The following is a 24795-nucleotide window of genomic DNA, read 5'->3' as shown; positions in this document are numbered from 1 at the left end:
GTGAGGGAGAATTGAGCGATAAAGAAGGTGCGGTCACATTCCTCAGAGTCACAGAATTGTGCATATTCATTATGACACTTTAACACACAAACGCGTGCCGCAAAGTCATCACACAACGCATCATATGACATCGGCAGGTAAACCTGAACTGCAGCTCTTTATTTCTCCGCTTGTGTATTTAGTATCAATGACCGTACACAATAGATTGCGTGGAACCGATCCATCAGCTGTATCATAAAGTTAAGACATGCAGATTACCTCTGAACTTGATTTCTAACCGCTGATTAATATATGATTCTTGTTTCCTGATTCACTTGATCTGCATCCTTGTTCTGTCTTTGCTCTTTCTTGGCAGTCTGATCTTTCCGGCTACATTTTGTTTTCAAGTACAAAGAGGTGATGTGTCATTTTTGAACATGTTTGGCTTGTCAATGTAAAGAATGTCACTGTCAATGTTACAGCAAACATCAGTTGACTGTCTGAGGGTTTCTTTGCTTCTCTCTCCTTTTTTTTTTTTTTTTAAATGTCAAGATGTTTGCTCTGTCCCTAAAAACATGGCTGCACTGTTGGTTTCCGAAGGGACGTTTCCAATCATGGACTTAGCTTTGCTGTAGGCTCAACGCCATCTAACTGAATCCAAAAAATCCCAAAGGCCTCGGCATGCTCCAAATGAATTAGGTTGTACGATGTGTCGTTAAACGCGTCTAATTTTAGTTGCGTTAATACCCATTTCAAGCGGCAGGTCAATCCTGCGGTCATGGTAGCAACCATCATACGTTAATCATTTGAATTGTGTTTCATAGTATCCGCTATAAATGACAATAACAAAGTAACAGGATAACATGTCGAATTTCATTTTAAATCAGTTTACACTGACTTCGGGGTATTGTGATGGAGAAAGTTAGTATGGAGCCTTGGTGTCAATTACAGTTCTTAGAATGAAAATCAGCAGGTGGGACTTTTTAATAAAAAATCTGAAAACTTTTCAAGAAAAGTTCAATCAGAGAAAAAGCATCTGTAGCTTAAATGGCTAAAATGGGTGTGATTGTCAGATTGTTGGTTTTTGATGGTTAAAGAAACCTTTTGGATGCAGCACTTATTTATTTTCAGATTGCTTTAAAAATCTGAATTATGTCATGTTACATTTATTTATGAACTGAAACTCTTCTTCTTTCTCAGAGATACCTAAGGTGCCAAGATGAATCGGCATCGCGTGGACTCCCAGGGTTCCCTGGGGCCTGACGATGAGGTCATGCCGTACAGTGACGACGAGACGGATGACGAACTGGAGCCGAGCTCTGAAGATGAACCAGAAGAGCTGCCAGGGGCCCCGCAACCGCCGGTGGAGGCTAAACCCAGCGGTGAGTCGCTTAAGACACATTTATGACTTTCTTTTAAATTGAGTTTGCATGAACTTTATTTTGTGAAATCTCTTTTGTCGGCCATTTTTCTCAGAGACTCGTAAGAAGATTGATATCAGTTTCATTGTTCTGCATCCAGAATGTGATTAGCCTAGCTTAGCATAAAGACTGGAATCAGATGGAAGCTGTCGACTTCAGTTACAAAACATTATTATTTATTCTGTAGTTTACATTTTACATTTATGTTAGGGAAACCATTTTTGAAATGTTTTTCTGTTTCAGAGATGGGATGGAAGGTGAAAGCCAACGACCGACCATATCACCACCTGCCAGAGTTTCAGAAAAAAGTGTTCCTATGCATCAAGAAGAGCAGATACTCTGTAAGTTCTGTCATGCATGACATAAAACTGCTATTTAATGGACTTCAATGGTCCGAAGGCGCCTTTATCCTCCCACTTGTTGGTCCTGAGAGAAATGATTCCTAAGCATATAGAGCTGAGCATGGCTGACACACCCTGGACAAAGAGCAGGACAAGCTTGTTTTTTGCTATTCATTATGTTGACTATTTTTATCATCATCCAGCGTTCATTAGATAGGAATTTGTTTCCATTCATTTTTATCACAATCGACCTGCAGAGAATTAAAACTTTCAGCAGAGAGATGATCGATCCGTCAACATTTCCCGGTAGTGTTTTGTCCAGGTTATTTTGTCATTGTGGGTTAAGAAATGGTGTTTAAGGCAAGTCTGATATTCAAAGACTGGAAGAGAGCAAGTTTTTTTATTCACAAGTCATAACTATTTATGTTCAACTATTGAATGTCAGAATGTATACCAAGCGCTGTGCCAACAAGAGACTTTAAAAATGGCCTTTACTTTAAATGAAAGAGTTTCAAGTTTCTAATAGAAATAAATTGAACACAATTCCTACCTGGAACGAGGGAAATTAACCTAAAACCTGACTGGTGAATTGGGAAAATGATCAGAAGTAGTTTTTGTTGTCAATAAGCAGAAAAAAAACATTGGTGTGGAGTTCTGCATAAAACTCAAAACTGAGACCCAAACTCGTCACTTTTACTACCAGATATGACTGGTGCTACAAAATGTTGAGCCCAAAATCCTCCTTCCTGCATTGGCCAAAAAAGACAATTATAGGACAGCGACATATGCCAACATGTTTTGTTAGAGTGTGGAACACTTCCTCCAAGCCAACAGAGTAAAGAGAACTGCTTTGCGTCCGTGGTTTCCACAGTGTCCTGTGTACTCGTCCGTTTGGGAGTATAAAAGACTGCACCTGCAAAACCCCTTTTTGTATTAAATCATTGTGAATTTTATTGCTTATCAATGAAACTTTTCATTTGTAAGAGGAAGACTGTGCTATTTCTTTATTCAAAAGTTACATAGTTAAACTTTAAATCACATGAATGTTCGTAATTTTAGTTTTTTTAGTAAGACAAAGTGATTTGTTTTTCACTATTAAAACCTCTTTCGATGGCAAAGAAATGTATGAACCATAAATGATGTATGAAATACTGAGTTTATCTTTAACTGAGCAAACAAAATCATGTGTAAGATGGGCATCAGTACACATTAACCGTCCTCATACTGTACATGTCTGAGGGATTTTAGCCAAATCTAGTACAATATTTGAATAATCCCAAAGAGTCCCAAAGAAAAGTGAGTATTAAACACCAAAGAGGAAGCCAGCTGTGCTAATTCAGTCCCCTCTCTGTTTCTGCTGAGTCATTTGAGGTGTTTTTGTGTCGTCGGTCTTTGCGGAGGCTGAAAGCTGATCACCCAGCTGAGCCGACCTGTATTTCACTAATAGACACATTAGACACAGCAAGACCCTGTGGGACTGAAACCAGAACATGTTTCCAACAACTTCAACAGTAACCCTTTGTCCATTTTAGAGTCCTAGATCTACCAGAAAGCTGGGGGAGAGAGATGGTAGAAAAGGTTATGAATGTTTTTATGAATCGTGACTATAACTTGTCAGAGTTCTGATGGTTGTCTGTAATGAAATGCAGCTCTGTTCTTATTACTGACGTCTCTACAAACTCGGACACTCCCTGCACAGTCAACACGGATACTAGTGCTTCGGTTGGAGAGGACACATTTCAGCAAAGCGATTATCTAACCCCGCCCCTTGACCACATACTTTGGTCTGGCGCTTTTTTTTTTCCTGGAATGGGCTAGTTCCTTTGTTAGTTCTACAGCATCCGATGATATTTTTAGACTGTAGTGTGCCTCCAACTTTGTCACAACAAATTGTGTTTGACCCTGTGCACAAAGTCAGATCAATGAAGAAATAAAACAGTTTCCCCAGTTTGGTGTAGAATAACTTGTTTGTCCTTCGCAAAGCTCTGACCTTCAAGCCCATCCATCACCTTTAGGGTCAGGTGGAACGCTGACTGCCCTCCAGGCAGTACAGTTGATGTTATTCTGTGAAATAAGACTCTCAGAACAGATCTGGAGCTGGTAGGACTTCAGTGTCTTGGTAGAAGACACCAACACTGTTGGAGGTGAAAGGACTTTACGCTGAGTGGAAACCAGGCTGTAATGTAAAGTTCAGATGGTTATCCTCTGCTGAAACACAACACAGCACAGCACTGCCTCACTACCACAGACACCGTTATACCTGCTGATTCTGGGCAAACGCCTCAAGATGCAATTGTTTGTATCAATTGAATACATGCTGATTGCAATAGTAAGTACTTTCTAAGGGCAGCTGCAGTATTTACTGCTGTGAAACCAGGTTGCCACCTCTGGTTCTGAAAAGTGAAGCCGATTAAACCTGCATTCTCTCTAAAAGCGACTCTTCTGATTGTATAGAAGTCTATGAGAAAATGACTCTACTTCTCACTTGATTTATTCCCTCAGTAAACATTGTAAACATGAGTTTATGGTCTCAATCTCTAGTTTCAAGTCTTCTTCATTACAGCATGATGCTCATTTCGCATTAGTATTATGGTCCATTTAGAGTCAAATGAGCATTAAGTGGAGTATGCTTTAGGGCGTGGTTACTCTGTGATTGAGCTGAGTTGCTACAGCTTCCAGAGATTTATACGGCGTCTCTACATCACTCCTCTGCAGACCAAATATGGTCACTTCCCTTCACTGGTTGCAAAAAAGCAAGATGGAGATGTCCTAAATCCAAGGTGGCGACGGACAAAATGCCAAACTGGAGGTTTCAAAACAGAAGTCCGCAAATCAATGATTTATGCACATCGATGGCATACACTTCTCTTATTCAGTCTATGATTGAAACTTTGCTCGAAATCTTAGCAGCAGAGTTTATTAGCATGGTTCAAGAGTCAAAATGTTGCATCCTACATTCCCCTTAATGCAACTTGATAGTCTTTTCATTAGACCCTCCCTGCCTAGTAAGCAGTTTGTAACACAGACTTTCTGTTTATAAATTTGATGAGATCAATAAACTGGATGACATCAGCTGGGTTATTTTCTCAGAGTATCGCACAGGCGGCAATATGCAACTGTTTTCACAGGTTGAGTAGTATTCCTAATCAGCAACAAACCGCTCCTCATGTGTAACATTGGCGTAGTGTCCCTTTTTAAGAAGCATATTTTCTGCAGTTTGATAAAATGATAACTGACTCTGCAACCATCATTTCATTGTTTCTTCTCTACAGGGAAATGCCATCAAGACGTACAAGTACAACGTCCTCACCTTCCTCCCTCTGAACCTGTACGAGCAGTTCAAGAGAGTCGCCAACCTCTACTTCCTGGCTCTGCTCATCCTACAGGTACATCCCAAAAAGATACTGACCCCTGTCATCTGATTTACAGTGTTAAAGTCCAAAAGGACCAATAAGTGCCATCAACTGTATTTTTATATTATTTTGTTAGATTATTCCGGACATTACTACTCTGCCCTGGTACACCACACTGATTCCTCTGGTGGTGGTGCTGGGAGTCACTGCCATCAAAGACCTGGTCGACGATCTGGTAAGGCTTCTCTTTTTGAAAGACGTGCGCGCACACACACACACACACACACACACACAAAACACAGATATAACTTCAGGTTATATCTGGGTTTTTTTCTTCTAAATCTAAGTGGACCTTGAAATAGGATATTTTTTTTGTCCAACTACTTCAAGCTCGGGGTTTAGCTACATTTGTTTCCAGCAATCACTAATCCATAGAACGTTAGAGACAGCTGTTTTGCTGGCAACATACTACATTTCATATCACAAGTCAGTTTTAATTTAGCTGTTGCACAAGTATGTACCTTTTTGAAGATTATACTGGATTTAAAAAAAAAAGATTTCTTTAAAAAGTAAATAAACAAGTTTGAAAGCTTATTAATGATTGATGCAGCCAACAACTGCTTAAAATCCATATGAAAATATTCAGAAATCGATTGATTGCTGTTCAAGCTACAGTTTGTCATGGGATTACATAGGTGGTAAATGATCCAGATTTTCCTGACCTCTTTTTAACGAAAATTCTTCCAGGCGCGGCACAGGATGGACAAGGAGATTAACAACAGGAAGTGTGATGTGCTGCTGGACGGAGGGTCAGAACAAAGATCATTTTCTATTTGCTTTGGGTCATAAAACAAGATATCCACCATCTTAAAAAACTGACGCAAGGTTTGAGAAATGAAAGTAGCTCAAGTTCCTGGTTTATACTGAACGTTAAACCAAGAAGTATTTTGAGCATTTATATAGCATTTTGAAATAATTCTACTTTAACATCTGACGCATATTAGGGCATATTTTTTGCTGTATTTGAGGTTTGTTCCTGTACAATGTGGGCTAGCCAGTGGACACTCCCTAAATTTTCTTGTCTTGTCTGTGTAAAAAGTGATGAGAACATACAAACAAAAACTATGATTGGTCTCTGCTTCAGGTTTCAAGAGTTGAAGTGGAGCAACATCCAGGTTGGAGACGTGGTTCGACTGAAGAAGAACGACTTCATTCCGGTATGATGAGTCAAGATCATTTTTGCTGAGCTGTGTAACGTTTTTTTTTTGGCTGACTGACTGAAGCAGGTGAACAGATTGTTTAAATGTGCTCGTGTGGCTTCCTGCCATTTCCAGCTGACCCAGAGGGGTCTACAGCTGTTGTACTTTATCAGAGTTAGCTAGCGCTAACCAGGCAAACTGCTGTAGATCTGTTTACGGTCAGTAAGTAAGCACATATTAGAGCTAGGGAAGGTAACATATTTATCGGTCATATTTGTTGAAATTCTCTTAACTTACAGCGATCACTAAATAATATGATCTGACAATAGAAGAAGAAAACTAAATCTGGTATATGTGGTTGGAGCTAATTTTGGGGGAGTTGCTCTGGAGGACTGAAGGGATGGGTGTTCAGTTTTGACAACTTGGCAACTTTCTCACAAGATTTAGCGACTTTTGGAACTACTTTCATTGGAAAATAATTGGCAGCACTGGGCTGAGTTTTTAAGTTGGATGATTTTAAAATGGACAGTATTTTTGCTGGTTTTCCAAAATGTTACCTACGCAAGCTTCAAAACAACATGCATTACTTTTTATATTTGATATTTACAAGTAAAGTGTCAAATGTTTAAAATATAAATTACATTTTGTATATTTCTCAGAAGAAGAAAGCATGACTGAACCATAATACAAGGTCCAAAAAGAGGTTGTTTTTATTAAACTGTAGAAATGTCTGCCACGTTTAATTTCATTAAGCAAAGTTCAGACCTAAGTTAAGCCAAAATGAAAACGCATTGAGCCACTGTTCTAGGATATCTAATAATATCTGATGGTTGATGAAGTCAAGGCTATGCCAAGAACCAGTTAGGTTAAGATTAACTAAGTACCAGTGTCTGTTAGGTTGGAACAGGAAGAGATTTATTGTGACTTTTGTGAGCAGTACTGTACTATGAAGTTTTATAGACCGAAATAAAAAATAATAAAATGTAGTTAATAAATGAACTGATTAACAACAATGACAGCGGTGCTCTGTGTAGAGGACCTGCTCCCTATATAGATATAAACGGCTTATTCTTAACGAACCAAAACATAGTTATGAATATTAAATTCCAATTCTGCTTAAAAGATTTCCCTAAATCTTACACATTTTTGAAAATGGGCAGAAATACACCAGAAGCAGATGTGTAGTTGGATTTGAGTGTTAAACCCTTCAGAGTGCTTGATGAATTCTCTTTTCTTTTCTTTTTTTAACGTGTATATATTTATTATCCTCTTCAGGCTGACGTCCTGCTGTTATCCAGCTCCAACCCAAACAGCCTCACCTATGTAGAAACGGCTGAGCTCGACGGGTAAGACTCTCCAACCTTTTTTTAATTTTACCAAAATCGTATCATAAGTTAGTGTTATTCACACTTTGTTTTGAACTGCAATATTGACCATGATATCGAAATTGAGTAATAGAATATAGTCTGCTTTAGAGTGACTGCTGCTCAGCGTTCTTGGCTCCCACAAGTTTTTGTTTGAGCCGTAGTTTCAGAGTTCAGTCAACACATTACTCACAGATAAGAGGAGAGCAAATGTGTAAAGAGCTTCTGCCAAGAGCTAAACAAACTCTGCCAAGCTCGGCCATGTGACCAGTGTGACCGTTTGTGCTGCAATTAAGTGAGAAACGCCTTTTAAATCAAACAGAGAGGCCTGCAGGTGACTCTAATGGAACTAACTAGCTTTGTGGCATGCAGCTTGCATCAGATAATTCTTTTTTTCCCCCCATAAATTGGCTTTATTTATCCATACTGATTACGTTATTTCCTAACAACATGGGAGTGAATTATACATTTAAAAAATCCTTTCCGTCTTAATCCAACTGTTATGATCTTTCATCTGTTTAACTGTATGTCTGCTTCCTCAGGGAGACCAACCTGAAGTTTAAGCTGGGACTCCGAGTGACCGATGAGAAGCTGCAGGAGATGCGTGAGCTCGCTGACTTTAATGGTAAGCATGGTTCACTACTAGGAGCCAAGTTTATTTGCATAAATCTGAATTACTTTTAGTCACTCAGAGACTTTCCTGAGAACAAAAACAAAGTTTTCATTTTAAAGTAAAAATATATTTCATTTTAAAAATATAAATTGTTTATTTAAGTTAACTATACGCTGTATATTGAGAGGAATAATAATCATAATGATAACTGAAAAACTTGAAACATTTTCAAACTGCATTTTCTTAAAGAATATTAATAAGCACGCTTTGTGTTTGCATTATGCAACGAGTGCGGTACTTAATGAAGGATATTCTGAAGAATATCAGTGCGCTCGTTACGTTCTTGATATTTCACCTTCTAATTTAATTGAAAGCCGTCTTCGTGTCCTTTCGTTTCTCCCATAGCTCTGATCGAGTGCGAGGAGCCGAACAACCGCCTGGACAAGTTTGTGGGGACGATGCTGTGGGACGGGGAGCGCTACCCTCTGGACCAGGACAACATGCTGCTCCGAGGCTGCAAGATCCGAAACACTGAAGTGTGTCATGGCCTGATCATCTTCGCAGGTGTGAACCCAATCAAAAATTTGTGAAAAGAGCATTTCAGCGTACACTGACAAGTGTACACTGAAGATGTGGATAAGCGACATCTTAGTTGGGCTGATACGCAGCTCACCTTTAGTTGATTGCACAGTTTAGCAACATTAACACATTGACTATGCATAACCAATCCCTTTCCATAAAATATGAAAAAAAGTTTTGAATTTTTTTGCTTTCTTGCGTTAGGCGACACCTGATTGATATGCAGGAACAATCTAAATTGGAGCTCAAACAATTAATTGCTGATAAAAAAGAAATTGATCTGCAACAATTTCGATAATTGGTTAATTATTTTCTTTGTCTGACGTGATAGTAAATTGAATATCTTTGGTTGTTGGGTTGATGGTGCAAGAGAAGACATTTGAAGACGCCGTCTTTTGCATTTCTCATTAATTTTGCATTTTACAGTCAAAACTATTTATGGATTGATAAAATTCAAATAATTGCAGCCAAATCACCATTAATTCCTAATTAAGAAATTAAGTTTGACCGTAATAGTAAATCATTTATAAAATTATGAATGATTGATAACCATGACTGATTGCAATGGCTAGCATTCAACATTTTGATGTATGACGTCGTAGGAGCCGACACCAAAATCATGAGGAACAGCGGGAAGACGAGGTTCAAGAGGACCAGAATTGATGAGCTGATGAACTACATGGTTTACACGGTAAGACTAGTAGGAGGCCAAGTTCATGGAACAATGTCAGTCCACTTTACAAGTTTCAATCAACCTAGTCATACCCCAGATGCCACCTGTAAAGACTGCAGGAATGTGAGCTGCTGAGTGCAAAAAATGCTACTATATATATATATATATATATATATATATAAATAAAATAAAATAAAATGTATGTATCTTTCAGGACCTTCGCTTTGGAAATCAGAAACTGCAATCTTCTCGATTAATCCGATAACCCATTGGCAAAATAATACAGGCCTAACATGAAATAAAATACAATGCATACCAATGTCAGAATTCATGTAATTGCGCAAAAAGAACTGAAAAGAAAATGCCCATATATATATTTCAGGAACTTTGCCTAGCTTAGAGGCCATCCTTGACATTTAAGTACAACTTTGGGCGCAACAAAATTCAGACAATGGTAAATGGACTGTACTTGTATAGCGCTTTTCTAGTCTTCCGACCACTCAAAGCGCTTTTACATTACTAATCATTCACCCAATCACACCCATTCATACACTGATGACAGGAGCTACCATGCAAGGTGCCACCTGCCCATCAGGACCCTAACTAACATTCATACATACACCGCAGAACAGCCTGCGGGAGCAATTTGGGGTTAAGTGTCTTGCCCAAGGACACATCGACATGGACTGCCGGAGCCAGGGATCGAACCGCCGATCCTCTGATTGGGGGACGACCCTCAATGGCGGCTGTGGCGTAACCACTGTTTTGCACTCTGTGGTTCAAGTTTCAGAGGTGTTTAAAGGTGGCTTCTGTCGTGTGATGAGGTTGATGCAACCTCGCAAAGTAAAGCGATCTGTTTTTTTGACGGAAAACAGTATTTTTCCACATTTATGACTTCCAATTGGACAATAAAAAAAATATTCTCATTAATTTACTACTTTGATCTAATAAATTCATAATATTCTGAGATCTTTCTTGGGATATTACCCCACTGTTGTAATTAATTTATTTCTAACCTACAATGGCCCATGTAAGCTGTGGTAGTCAGCTACATGTTCTTTATTGATCCATATTATTGGGCCTTTTTGGTAGTCACCCATTGTGTAACTGTGTTTCTGTTCCCTCCCTGTAGATCTTCGTGCTGCTGGTCCTTGTGTGCGCAGGTCTGGCCATCGGGCACACCTTCTGGTACGACGACATCGGCTCCAAGGCCTGGTATCTGTTCGATGGCAAAAACCAGGACGCCTCCCACAGAGGCTTCCTCAGCTTCTGGGGATACATCATCGTCCTCAACACCATGGTGCCCATTTCGCTATACGTCAGGTTTGTAAAACCTTACCCACATATTTAGGTGTTAGGATAAGTAGTGTCAAGGATACTGGATTTGAGTATGGATGTAACGCTCCCCTTCCTGTCTCAGGAAACCTTCGCCAAGTTCTGCCTCTCAATGCAGACTGGCCAAACATAGCGTAGCTTCATCCGGCACCGACCAGGGTCGGACAAACTATCCTGCTCTGCTCCATCGACTCTCATGCAATCCAGAGTTTCTTCATTTTCAGGCTGGTTAAGTGGGTTTTTGAGCTAGTTGTAGCTTAACGTTGTGTTAAAGTAATGCTCGCTAGAGGTTGGAAGGAGATGTATGTTTATAAAACGTGATGTTTCTCCGGGAAAATCCTGTGAAGCTAACATTAGCAGAGTATGATTGAGCCCATCATTAACTATCATAAGCACTCCAAAGCTATGCCAGTTAGTGAAGGTATACTAACAGTGATTAAGACCTACCCAGCTATTCAAGAACAGTATTCCTTAATTACGTTGTCTTCTGTCTCGATTGCCAGGTGATGAGGTGGCTCACTTTAATGTCTTTTTTAACTTGTTTTTGCTGCTCACTCAGTTTGACATCCTGGAATTATCCTTTAAACACACTTCTCTCTGCTTCTCTCTGAAGTTGCTTTTCCGGTTTCCAAAAATTGGATAATATAACTCCAGGGAGTGGTTAGTGACAGTGTGGGCTCTTAGGTAATGTAGCTCAGATATCTTTATGGAGTAGCAGTAGGGGGCAGGGCTTAGCGCCATCACAAGTTTAAGACTTACTTCTCTGGTTTATGGCTCTGAGAGAGAGTAGCTTGTGTTCACAAATATTGATTGAACTTCCCTAGGCCATGGAAGTAACGTATAGAAAATGTTAATATAGTTGGTTTTTCCCTTTTTTCCCTTTTTTTTTTTTTTAAATGTAAAAAAGAATGGATTTAGCCCATATTTAAAATACATTAGACTAAAAGATCTAGTGTTCTTTGAGAGCTGTGAAATGTTAAGGGACAGATGTCATCAACATGGCTCTGAGAATTTAACTTTGCTTTCCTCTGGAAAACATCTGCAAGGATTTTTCATAGTGCAGCTCAATTAAAACACTGTATTTAAACACATGCTCTTTTTTAACTTTAACTAACAAACACAGAGCAGCCTTAGCTGGTTCCTGGTTAGGTTTGATGCCACCGTCACATTTGATGTCTTCAGTAAACCAACACGACCAACTGCACTGCATGGTCCCTACAATCGTCAGCAGACTTGCTAACTAGTTATCCAAGCTAACAAAGTTGGCAAGTTGGCTTCTTTGTATCCTCCTCCTCTACTTCATCACTTAACCACTTGGCTTCAGCAAGAGAACCTGTGGAGTTCTGACACACCGTTGTCAGAGAGCAGCTCCACCTCCAAGAAATAATTTTCCAAATTTAACTCCATCTCCTGTTTGTGTGCTTTGTTTTCAGTGTGGAGGTGATTCGTCTGGGCCAGAGCAAGTTCATCAACTGGGACCTGCAGATGTATTTCTCAGAGAAAGACACACCGGCTAAGGTACATTACTTTAGCTTTTACAAGTATTTTTACCTTCCTGACTTTATTCTAAATATAACATCCTGTGCACAGAGGATTTTTTTATTAATTTCTTTTCAAGAAAGAGAAACAACCAATGAATTCCTATGGACAGTGTTTCAGTCCTTAGACCTTTGATCCAGGGCACCTGTCAATAACTGTTATTCAATTCACATATTTGTATGCGCATTTTGAAGTATTGCATTAAAAAAGCTGAATTGACGCTGCGAAATTTGATGAAACTTCCTTGATTGCTCTAAAGTTTTTTTTACACTTGCTTCAGGTGGTTTTTGCCTTTGTCCAATAAATGGATTATGGAAACGCTCTTGCATTTAGTTCAAACGACTGAGCATCTGCTTCCGCTGTAGGGCAAATCTCTAGTAGTAGGTAGACTTGTTTGTTTCATGTTTGCAACCTCTACTTCTTCTACTCTGTTCACTGGCAGGTTACAGCCATGCGCTAAGCCTAACCTATAGGGCAAACCTCTGACCACTTACAATTTGCATGGCCAAATTTATTTGGGCTAAACCGGTTGAAAACGCCCATTGACAGCTGGGATTGGCTCCAGCACCCCCGCGACCCTTAACTGGATAAGCGGTTACGGAAGATGGATGGATGGACGGTTGAAAACGTGCCCAATTTGCATTTCTTTTTACAAAAAAAGAACCTCTTTTTTTTTTTTTTTTTTTTTTAAACTAATCTCACTATCTTTTTCCAGAGCTTTTAACTGCTTCTCACTGTCTCCAACAGCGAATTAAGTTTGTTTATGTTCCAACCCCTGATCAAATCCCCCCCCCCAACCTTGCAGGCTCGAACTACCACCCTGAACGAGCAGCTTGGTCAGATCGAGTACATCTTCTCCGACAAGACGGGAACTCTCACACAGAACGTCATGCAGTTCAAGAAGTGCACCATCGCTGGACGCAGCTACGGTACCGATCCGCTTTATTTCACTCAAACACAAGATGCATCTTAATGTTTGACATTGTAGTGAGAACTGAGACTTTCACCCTGTCAGAACATGTGCCTCACTCACTCAGGGAATTCAACCTCTCAGGTTAGAAATGGAAAGAAATCCATTAAGAGGTGGAGGTAAGGAGAATACCAAAAGGAGAGTGCGACACCTGTTGCCTTTTTATTAGAATAACTACTGTTTGATTCATAATAAAGCAATCTACAGTGCACCTTAATATGCAGGACTATTTCTTTTTTTCTCTGCCTGAATTTAGTGACAACATTGTGTTATCAGAAAGATGAAGATCAAGCCTTTTAATGATCCCCTTAGTAGGAAACCAGTCCACTGTTGCAGGAAGAAGTTGGATTTAGATAAGAATAGAGCAAACAGATTTTTGAGTAATAAATCGACAAAAGATAGCAGATTCAAAGATGGCAAAGTGTTACAGTCTGAGACACAGTTAAAATGCTTTACAAAGGAAAGAAAACCCAACAGGGAGCTCATGTGGGGCCTTTTCACAAGCCATAGTGTGTTAAGTCCCAATCGGAGTAAAATTTTTACTTTTGGTTTGTTTTCTATTTAGTCCGGTTCTGTGTCACAGTGCACAAATTAAAGCAGACAAAATACAAATGCTGAGAGGCGTGTACGGATGAGCAAGGACAACATCTTTTTTGCACGTTGACTCAGTACTAATCTACCATTTTCACAAATCCCTTCCCCTTATCTAAAATGACTTTATAATAGTCACTATTTCTGTAGACTTGATTTAGCGTCTTCTGTACTTTCTCTCCGACCCAGACGTCAAGCAAACATTGGACTTCTACAAAAGTGCCAGTCAGTCCTGTCCCACTCGGCACCAGAGTACTGTTTCACAGCTGCCCAAACGAACCTCACCAGAGTTAGATTAAAATGGCATCCATATTAGCTTCTGAAAGCTCCCTAGGTTGGCGACAGAGTGGGGGGAAAAAAGCATGTACAAACTGCATGGAAATCAGCAGGAGACAAAAATGAACAGAGAAAAAAAACAAAAAAACAGGACAATATTCTTCATGTGGTACTTGTTTATTGTCCATGTGTATGTGTTCTTTCATGTGTTTTTACTGCAATCACTTGCTGTGTGATTCTAAGTTTTTTCTATCCTCTCCACAGGTGACCCAACTACAGCTGAGGGAGTGGTGCTGGACCGAGGAAGGGTAATTTTTAAATATCAATATTGTTGCTTTAGAAGAGGAGTTTAGTTCCAAAATAACATGATGCACTTGCAAAAAGTGACGAAATGCTTTTAAGGTTTATTAAATGCTTAATTTGTAGGAGAAAATATTACATAGACAAATTATATTTGATTGTAAACATATGGAAAGTGACCCATACTTTAGATTGTAAATAGATTTTTCAGATATTGATTGAAAATGATAATATGTAACAGTACAATACTGAAACAGATGAATTACAATTTGTATTTCACATCAGTCTCGTTTATACAACCCCTGAATTGCCTTTTTGTCATCCATGTGGGACATATACAATATCTCTAGTACTTATTTTCTATTTATTATTAGTAAATAACAAAATGTATATTATTATAAAATATATTTTATAATGTATATTAAAATGATGCTCAAAAATATAAAAGTACTTCTTCTCATGTAAATGATTTTTGACTGCTAAGCCACAAGAGAAAAAAGTGATATTATTCACAGCAAAAGTGATATTGATTTTGATCAGTTAACTGCTTAATTCACCAGGATAATTACTGACTATTTCTACTTTTTTCCCCCTTTAGCCAGTGGACTGGAGCTGGAACCGTCAGGCTGACAGAAAGTTTGAGTTCATGGATCATGCCCTGGTCGCCCGCGTCCGATCCGGGAAGGATAAAGATGCTAATGAGTTCTTCAAGCTGCTCTCTCTCTGCCACACCGTCATGGTGGAGCACAAAGATGGTAATCCTAAAATCCTTAGTTTGGGGCAAAGGGAGTGGAGCTAATGGGTTAACCGCAACCAGCATGGCTGACTGCTAGGCGGCAGCATTTGTCAATCAACCCTAATGCACCCTGAAGGATGTTGTGAAGTGTGGTTGTATGAGGTGCTACTCCATAGTTAGTATTTAACCTAAAGTAGATGGAGTTTGGAGAAAGGAGCAAAGCAATTTTCTGCTGTGGACATATTTCAGACATGTGTACGCCTTATTTATATTTCCACCACTTTACCTTGCCTTCACTCAGCCTTTCCGATGCGTAACTGAAGCAATTATCTATGCTCTTTTCAAAGCCACAAGACTCCATTATCAAAACAGTCACCTCACAGAACACAAGAGTTGCTGGACTACAACTGCCTTGATTGGGAAGTTAGTTTGTGTTAAATGTAACTTCATGTACTTTGGTGTTTTTAAAGGGTAAGTTCTGATTCACCAGACTCTCACAATAACAAACAAACCGATCGAGGCAACGGTAGACCTGTGAGGTAAAATTATCGTTTCTGTTTCTGGTTGCTTTAAAAACGGCATAGATGGATATAACGGCTTCAGTTCCCATTGGAAAAAGGCGGCCTGACGGTAAGATAAAGCTGTGAAAATATTCTAAATATAGAATACACTTCTTTTTCTACGTAGCAATAATAGGTTTTACGCCTGTGCTGGTACTCCTGTCTGTTTCTCCAAACTGGGACCATGCCAACTGCCATCTCCTGTCGGTATTAAACTGACTATGGATAAGTACCTCTTACAACCCCACTTCAAACATCCAAACTATCCTTTTACAGCTGCATTAAGCAGTATTTTAAATACTGTCATTGAATCACATGAAAATGGAAACAGACAGGTGCACGACTAAACAAGAGGAACCTCCAGGCGTTGCATTAGACAGGACCTCCTCATGTATGGGTTCACATCTTCCCCTCAGGCGAGCTGGTGTACCAGGCGGCGTCTCCCGACGAGGGCGCCCTGGTGACGGCCGCCAGGAACTTCGGCTACGTGTTCCTGTCTCGCACGCAGGACACTATCACCATCAGGGAGATGGAGCAGGAGAGGACCTACGAGATGCTGGCGCTTCTCGACTTCAACTCCGACCGCAAGCGCATGTCCATCATCTGTACGAGTGTATACACACACACACACACACACACACACACACACACACACACACACACACACACACACACACTGTTGCACACACAAATACACATACATTTCAGATTGTGTTTTCGTATAGTAGTTCTAATAACATAAATAATAAGTAGTGATATGCCAGCTGTTGAAAGTTTAGCCAAGGCTAAAAACTCTGTTTCTTCTCTCTCTCTCTCTCTCTCTCTCTCTCTCTCTCTCTCAGTGAAGTTTCCCGATGGTCGCATCCGTCTCTACTGTAAAGGAGCCGACACGGTCATCTACGAGCGACTTTCCCCAAACTCAGGACACAAAGAGACCACTCAGACTGATCTGGACGTGAGTTTGCAGAGCTTTCCTCTCATTGGCACTGTTGTATGTTATTGCTGTATATAGCCGGTCTTTGCACAGTAGACACATGTAGAGAAACCATGACATACGTGTATGACGCCATTTCTATTTGAAGGAAACACTGTATGCATCTCTGTGCTTCAGGTCTTTGCCAACGCGACCTTGCGGACGCTGTGCTTGTGCTACAAAGACATCAGCACTGAAGAGTATGAGGCCTGGTCCCGGAAACACAAGGAGGCCAGGGTGTCCACGTCCGACAGAGACGCCGCCCTCGACCACGTGTACGAGCAGATCGAGAACAACCTGATGGTGAGTGGAAAACAACAACAAAACCTTTTTTTTTTTTTTTCTGTTGATACTAAAGGGACCTTGAATGATCTTGAGCAGAATCGGCAGCTCTTTGTTGTTTTTCTCTCCATGTTTAAAGGTCGAATGTGTAGCATTCTGCAGAAATGGAATATAATATAATCATGTTTAGAAGTGTAGAATCACCTGAAACTAAGAATGGTTGCATTTTCGTTAGCTTAGAATGACCCCTTAACTACAAAAGGGAATTAGTCTTCTTCACAGAGTCCACCATGTTGCACTGCCATGTTTCTACAGCAGCTCAGAAGGAACAAACCAAACACTGGCTCTAGAGAGAGCCTTTCGAGTTTTTTACATGATGTAATACACACTTGGAAAAGTGAGGGTTAACAGAGGTGGTATTCAGTTTGTTGCAATTTGCAACCTCACCGACAGACTCCACTTAATCCTACACAGTGCTCCTTTAGCTCTTTATTTTTCTATTTTCCGATGAAAATCTGTAAAGACTAACCGGCCGTGTCCCTCTTTGTCCAGATGATTGGGGCGACAGCCATCGAAGACAAATTGCAGGACGGCGTACCGGAGACCATCGCCGCCCTCGCCAAGGCTGACATCAAGATCTGGGTCCTGACTGGAGATAAGAAAGGTACCATAATAGTCGCACTGTTAGATGACCTGAACTCATGCTTATGAGGCAATAAGGACCACTGTCTCAATGGGGAAAAAAAAAACAAAAAACAAAAAAAAACTGGATTACATTTTTGTATTTATAAAGAACCTGCTTCTCTTTAAGATAAAACTGGATAGACACCAACCCTCTAAAATTCAATAACGTAGCTATTAAACTGTTTCCTCCTTGATTTGGTGCGTAGGAAGTGAGCACTGGAAATGCTGTTTAAAAGTCACAGATCAATACTTTTGATCATCTGATCAGAACATTCTGCGGTATCTGCTTTAATTGAAAATACAAAAATCTTGTATAATGTTTTCTTCCCTTACTTTTAATGTGTGTCTTATCTTTCTCCACAGAAACGGCAGAGAACATCGGATATTCTTGTTCCCTTTTGACAGAGGACATGCAGATCCACTACGGAGAAGACATCAAGTGAGTTCATTTAAAATGCCTCTGCTTAAATAGTTACATAAAGACAAAATAAAGCCTTAAGATTAACTGAGAGGAATTATTTAAATTCCTTTTTTTATTCATCAATGTAGGCAATAATTGGATTGAAAAAAAAGAAAGAACATTCTTAGAAAAGTTTAGATCAGTCCGGAAGGTGGGCACTACGCTTCTGTTCCAGAAACATAACGGCCAACAATGGATTGGAGCAGTGAGATGCCACACATGGGGGAGTCCCATGAACGTGCAGCCGGACCGGCTATGTAAACATTTGAATGGTTTTATCACCATGGAAAACTAGAACCATAAACATAACACTAGACATAGAACACTAGAAGACAGGTTTGCTGGTTCCTGTTCTTGGTCGAACAACTCTGTATGTTTTTATTCATAAAACATGTTCATATTTATCATTGGTCAAATTGCCTCTGTCTTCCTGACTCATATACTTACTGTTATAATATCATTAGTCACATTTATATTACTGCTTTCATTATTATTATTATTTGAATATATCAGCTGCTGTTCTAATGAGTAGTAAGATAAGATAGGATAACATAATCCTATATTAGTCCCGCAGCGGGGAAATTTACAAGTTAAAGCAATTAAATAAGTAAAAGTAGTCTTCATCTTTCTATTATTATTATTATTATTATTATTATTATTATTAATCCGCAATTTATTTAATGCACTACTGCTATTACTACTTTCATTATATGTATCATTTATGTCGTATGGATTGGCTTAATTTTATTATGTTGTTCATTCTGTACACATATCTATTGTAGTTCTGTCCATTCTTTTTTTTTTTCCTGCTAAGTTTTGTTTTGGAAGTTTTTCCTTTTCTGATGCTGCACACATTGTAAAGCCTTCTGAGTCAAATTTGTGATAACCGGCTATACAAATTTAACTTAATTTAGATCACCTCAACCTCATGGATCAAAGTCTTTCCCATTGAGTCGTTTAAGGGTTTGTCTGCTGTTCCTGTTTCTCCAGTGAGAAGCTGGGGATCCGTCAGGCCAACCGGAGAAACGAGCCTAGAACTCTCCGTCGAGGCAAAAAGAAACCCACGGAGCCTTTCTTCCCTGCGCCAGGCAAAAACGCTCTCATCATCACCGGAGGATGGCTGGTGAGTTCCATGTCAAGATTAAAATCATCAAATGATGAGAACTTCAGAATTAAGATATGCAGCTATCGGGGGGGGGATAATTTCCACACCAGCTCACATGGTTTAATTTGGTGATCTATTGTGTTTTCATTTTTTTCAGAACGAGATTCTATACGAAAAGAAGAAGAAACGCCGCCGTCTGCGCCTGCGTCGTCTGGGAAAGCGAACGCCTCCCAGCAACCCTCAGGACGGACAGCCAATGGACGACTGGGAGAAGGAGATGAGACAGGTGCAGCTACATAAATGTTTAATAGTAATATATGATTGCATTTGTTCATGCCCTCACATGACTGGTTGTCTTGATAACAAACATGGTGGACTGTCTACGCAGATTGACTTTGTGGACATGGCCTGTGAGTGCGAGGCAGTCATCTGCTGCCGCGTCACACCGAAGCAGAAGGGAAACGTGGTGAGTTTGGTGAAGAAGTACAAGAAGGCTGTGACACTGTCCATCGGAGATGGAGCCAACGACGTCAACATGATCAAGAGTAAGGACATGAACCAACTTGAGTTGAAAGTCAAACCGTCTTCTCTGCGTGCAAAACATTCCAGTGACCTTAATCTAATCTCTAACCCTCTCTCTCAATCCCCTCCCCCCAGCTGCAGACATCGGGGTGGGCATAAGCGGTCAGGAGGGGATGCAGGCCGTCATGTCCAGCGACTACGCCTTCGCTCAGTTCCGCTACCTGCAGCGCCTCCTGCTTGTGCACGGGCGCTGGTCCTACATCCGAATGTGCAAGTTCCTGCGTTACTTCTTCTTCAAGAACTTTGCCTTCACACTGGTCCACTTCTGGTACTCCTTCTTCAACGGATACTCCGCACAGGTCAGCAGCATTTGGTCTCGATCAGGTGTTTTTGACCCATGATTCATGAGGCATGTGATCTAATTTAGTCTAATATTTAAATATTTATATTAACTACATAATCCAGGTGTGGTAAAACATTCAAATTATAATTCAAATGAATAACCATTATATTATATTTCTTCCGTGTAACTTGAAATTTCAGCCTCTAGGTGGAGCGAGAGGAGATGTCATTGAATTCATGCTTGTGCACCATACATATACACAGCACCTTCCTAAATTTGGCCAAATATATCATACTATAAATAATTATTTTAAGATTATTCTGTTATACTGCTACACATAAAGTCAGAAAATAATGCTAATATCCTAAAAATAAAGACATGACCTTCCTCTAGGCTTTTAAAAATAAATAAACACAAAGTAAAACAAATGATCAATACATATATCAAAAATGTACAAAGGTAAAAACAATGGGAACAAATGAGTGATCCCCCTCATGAAACATTTACTGACAATAATCTTTTAGAAAATACTTTTTTTCACCATGGTTTAAACAAAATGCACAATATTCCTATCTTGTGAGAAGGTTTCTGTGTCAAGTGAGGTGATAATAGAGTAAAGTCTTGTGTGACTTGGCTGTGAGACAGACCTCAAAAAAGTAAAGCCAATGTGGAAGTGGTTTGAACCTGCATTCTTTCCAATGACCATCAGGGGGCTACTCCTCTGGTTTAAAAAAAAAACTTCTGATTGTATAGAAGTCTATGAGAAATTGACATGTCCTCTCACTAGATTTATTTTTAGCATGATGTCCATTTAGTAAATTATGGTCCATTTAGAGTCAAATAGACCATAAAGCAGCGCTTAAGGGCTTTCTTGTGTGCCTCCTGGTTTAAAAAAAAAAACAACAAGATGGCGAAGGCCAAAATGCAGAATTGAGGCTCCAAATTTGCAGGCCACAAACCAATCGGTGACGTCATGGTGACTTAGCTACTTCTTGTATACAGTTTATGGCTGGTCCCAATCCAATCACAGCTTGCTTTCTATCAGAAGTGTACGTAACGTGCAGAGGTGATCAATAAGGTGTCCAACAAAGGACCAACAAATACACTGACTATTGTTCCCCTGTCTGCAGGTCACCTATGAAGACTGGTTCATCACTCTCTACAATCTTGCTTACAGCAACTTACCTGTTCTGCTAGTTGGACTTCTTGACCAGGTAATGAACTGCTTTTGTTGTGGACACAAAGTACGGTACAGAAAAGGTCATTGGCAGCAGGTACATTATTGTTTTTGCACATAATTTGTTTTAGCAAATATCTTCAAAATATCAACATTGCAGTTTTGTTTTTTTTAACTCCGTAAATTCAAGGAAAACTAATTAGTAGAGCTGAACTTTTACAGGTCGGTGTGAAAGTGAATGTAAGATAAGATGCAGGTCAATGTGTTGGGATTAGTTATGGAAAAAGCAAACTTTGTTAACCTTCCTCCTTCTTCTCCCCCTGCTGCAGGACGTTAACGACAAACTGAGCATGAAATTCCCCAAACTCTATCTGCCGGGCCAGCAGGGGACGTTTTTCAACTACAAGAACTTCTTCATCAGCTTGTTCCACGGCATCTTCGTCTCGCTCATCATCTTCTTCATCCCCTACGGAGCCTTCCTGCAGACCATGGGGCAGGACGGGGAGGCCCCCTCCGACTACCAGTCCCTGGCCGTCGTCACCGCCTCGTCGCTCGTCTTCACCGTCAACCTGCAGGTTAGCTGCGTTTAGTTTGAGCTCTGGTGGCCCAGATGAGAACATGCTTATATGCTAATATTTACATTTGGATCAGCTACAATTTATGCTCAGATTCAGTAAGATTACAGATACTAAAGAAATATTAATGTGTTGTTAAAGATTTTTTGAAGTACTGAATCAGAAATGAATACAAAAATGCTGTCATTGTGGAATAATTTATTATATGTGAATTACCTGCAGACCTGCGTCATCTCCTTCCCCTCTTGTTTGTCAGATCTCTCTGGAGACCTCCTACTGGACCTTCGTTAACTGCTTCGCGGTCCTGGGCAGCATAGCCATCTACTTTGGCATCATGTTTGACATCCACAGTGCTGGGATCCACGTCATCTTCCCGTCAGCATTCACCTTCACCGGTCAGTCACCAACTAGCCACCACAGTGTGACGCAGTTAGCTATGTGAGAGGAGAAACTGACATTTTTACACATTCAACAATGAAACACATTTTCATTCAAATATGTACACAATTGGAATTGCACCCTTAGTGGAGCACACAACACTGGTTACGTTGCTCCACACATTCTCATCCTTTTTTTATTGTAAACTTGTTTTTAAAACAATAAAGCAAGCATCCGATCTATTTCTTGCATGTCCAAATATGTAAACTACACAATAACATAATAGTCTGGTCTGGCATTTTCCTTATATCAACATACTGGGTCTTGACTTATTTTAAGCTTTTCTTTTTGTCTACTCAGTCTTTGTGCTGATGACTCAAACTGGAGAGTTTTATTAGTGAAACGCTCCAGCAGACTGTAAAGTGCCACATCTCGCCCGCTGCCTTCACGCTTCTCATGGCGCGTATATTTTGTGTTTGCAGGTGCGGCGTCAAACGCTCTGCGTCAGCCCTACCTGTGGTTAACCATCATCCTGACTGTGGGCATCAGCCTGCTGCCTGTCATCTGCATCCAGTTCCTCAGTAAAAGCATCTGGCCCTCTGTAGGAGATAAGGTACGACCAACATGCTGCTGGGCCTGTCTTTAAAATACAATAGTCACAAAATGTCTTCTCCCAACACAGCAGTGTTTCTCTAATGTTCCCTGCTCATTTCCCATCACCCCCCCCCAGATCCAGAGGAACAGGAAGAGGTACGAGATGGAGATGGAAGAGGAGGAGAGGAAAAAACCGCCAGCCTTCCAGCGGGGTCAGCGTTCCCGCCGCTCCGCCTACGCTTTCTCTCACTCCCGCGGCTACGCAGACCTCATCTCGTCAGGGCGGAGCATCCGCCGGCGCCCGGCGAGCCGCAGCGGACCCCAGGACAGCATCAGGGAGGTTCCCCAGAGAGAGGCCGAGAACATCTAACGCAGATGAGCGGAAATGGAGCAGAACTGTATCCAGAAAGGGTTGTTAATATTTGGGAAAGTTCGAGGAGCGCTTGGTTCATCTTAATTTTTTGCTGCTTAAGTGGCCAACATTAGAAATGGCACATAAACAACAGCCTGGTTGGAGTTTAGATCAACCTCTTCCTGCTGATTATTTACGTCCCTTAGATGGAGACAAAAGAGAAGCGCCCATGCTCACCTTTAGGACGGATATGAGCGGCCTTTGAAGGAAGTTAAATGAAGCGCTACTGAATGTGTCATTGTTACAGCAGATGACTCCACTGCCTCCAGTTCCTCCTCTATGCACAGACTCTTTGTTAGAATTGAAATGGGGAAAAAAGAAAAAAGCTCACCGAAGAGACGACTGCCGTTACCGGGGTTTTAGGTCATGCACCGACTGACAATGTTAATTAACTCAGGATTTTTTTTAAATAAAAGCCTTATTTTTAGTCAGTTTTTCCCTGCTCACTGCTACTGCGGCTGGATGTGGAGCCGTAACATTATTTAATACGATACTTATTTTTGCCATTCATAGTTTTAGCCCGATGTCTGCGGAGCACTTGATATGTTAGTGTTTTATTCAAATTTAAAAAAAAATATCTATTTATGCCAGTCGATTTGTTCGTTATCTGCATGAAATCAGCCATCTGTTTAGTTTTACTTCCGTCCGTTGAGATGCAAATCCAAAGATTTTCTTTCACATTAAAATAATGGGCTAAAGCTAAACATATCAAGGAATGTTCTTTTAATGTTTTATTCTAAATAATGGTGGGATGTTGCTATGCAAGGGGGTTGGATGTTCTAAAGTGTCTTAATTTAAAAACAACTTGTAAATAGTTATCTTCTCTCCTATGCTGCATCACATGTCCCAAGTGTCCTTAGAGATGTACGGTGTAGTCTTTAATTTAAAGGACCCTGACCTTTTGTTTCTGCCTTGAAATGCCTCTTTCAAACCTTAATCCTATTTTTTGTTCTTTTCCTCACCTTTTTGTTCTTTTAATTTACCCTGAGGTGCCTTAAACACACTCTTTATGGAAGCTGCAAGGAGCTCCAGTGTCTTCCATCAACAAGTGTTTACATAATGTAAATTCAAGTGCTCCTTACTTCTAAAGGGGAATACAAACGCAACAAAGAGGTCTAGGATTATCTTCATTTGGTTATATCTGAGGAGTTTGTTCTGTTGTTTCTGTTTTTTTACTTCTTGGAAGTTATATCACACGTAAAACAATGAGGAATTCTGTGTGCGTCACTGGTTGTTTACAACAAACCCAAACGTGATGTTTGTCTTTTTCCAGTCCTGATAATCAGTTAGGATGTTCTTGAAACAGCAGTAAGCCAAAACCCCCTTCATGCTAGTGTTACTGTATGCAGACGATGTCTTTTTATTACTGAATGAATGGAAGCAGTAGATGAGGACTGTACCAGCAACAGTTTGGTCTCTGTCATATGATGGTATTTTATCATGTGGTTGTTAATAAAAGCC

At 40.2% G+C, this 24795-nt stretch overlaps 1 protein-coding gene across 1 annotated transcript in view; it reads left to right on the top strand.

The window, feature by feature from the left end:
- The window catches only part of atp8b1 (ATPase phospholipid transporting 8B1), a 33847-nt gene extending 9052 nt beyond the window's left edge, over positions 1-24795 (top strand). Inside the window, exons 2-30 of the mRNA XM_054612797.1 lie at positions 1180-1361; positions 1644-1741; positions 5014-5127; positions 5231-5329; positions 5842-5903; positions 6239-6311; positions 7569-7639; positions 8200-8282; positions 8676-8834; positions 9452-9540; positions 10655-10845; positions 12291-12375; positions 13202-13325; positions 14498-14541; positions 15132-15288; positions 16246-16434; positions 16672-16784; positions 16941-17105; positions 17637-17748; positions 18132-18207; positions 19219-19351; positions 19491-19619; positions 19722-19878; positions 19991-20214; positions 21329-21412; positions 21705-21950; positions 22207-22345; positions 22811-22941; positions 23059-24795. Coding sequence (XP_054468772.1) covers positions 1199-1361; positions 1644-1741; positions 5014-5127; positions 5231-5329; positions 5842-5903; positions 6239-6311; positions 7569-7639; positions 8200-8282; positions 8676-8834; positions 9452-9540; positions 10655-10845; positions 12291-12375; positions 13202-13325; positions 14498-14541; positions 15132-15288; positions 16246-16434; positions 16672-16784; positions 16941-17105; positions 17637-17748; positions 18132-18207; positions 19219-19351; positions 19491-19619; positions 19722-19878; positions 19991-20214; positions 21329-21412; positions 21705-21950; positions 22207-22345; positions 22811-22941; positions 23059-23292 — 3744 coding nt within the window. The 5' untranslated portion in view covers positions 1180-1198 and the 3' untranslated portion in view covers positions 23293-24795. The remainder of the gene's footprint in view (positions 1-1179; positions 1362-1643; positions 1742-5013; positions 5128-5230; positions 5330-5841; positions 5904-6238; positions 6312-7568; positions 7640-8199; positions 8283-8675; positions 8835-9451; positions 9541-10654; positions 10846-12290; positions 12376-13201; positions 13326-14497; positions 14542-15131; positions 15289-16245; positions 16435-16671; positions 16785-16940; positions 17106-17636; positions 17749-18131; positions 18208-19218; positions 19352-19490; positions 19620-19721; positions 19879-19990; positions 20215-21328; positions 21413-21704; positions 21951-22206; positions 22346-22810; positions 22942-23058) is intronic.

The sequence above is a fragment of the Anoplopoma fimbria genome, chromosome 14 (genome assembly GCF_027596085.1).
Source record: "Anoplopoma fimbria isolate UVic2021 breed Golden Eagle Sablefish chromosome 14, Afim_UVic_2022, whole genome shotgun sequence".
NCBI classification, from domain to species: domain Eukaryota; kingdom Metazoa; phylum Chordata; class Actinopteri; order Perciformes; family Anoplopomatidae; genus Anoplopoma; species Anoplopoma fimbria.
The sequence above is the reverse complement of the archived record's forward strand: the minus strand, read 5'-3'. Positions and strand labels throughout refer to the sequence as shown.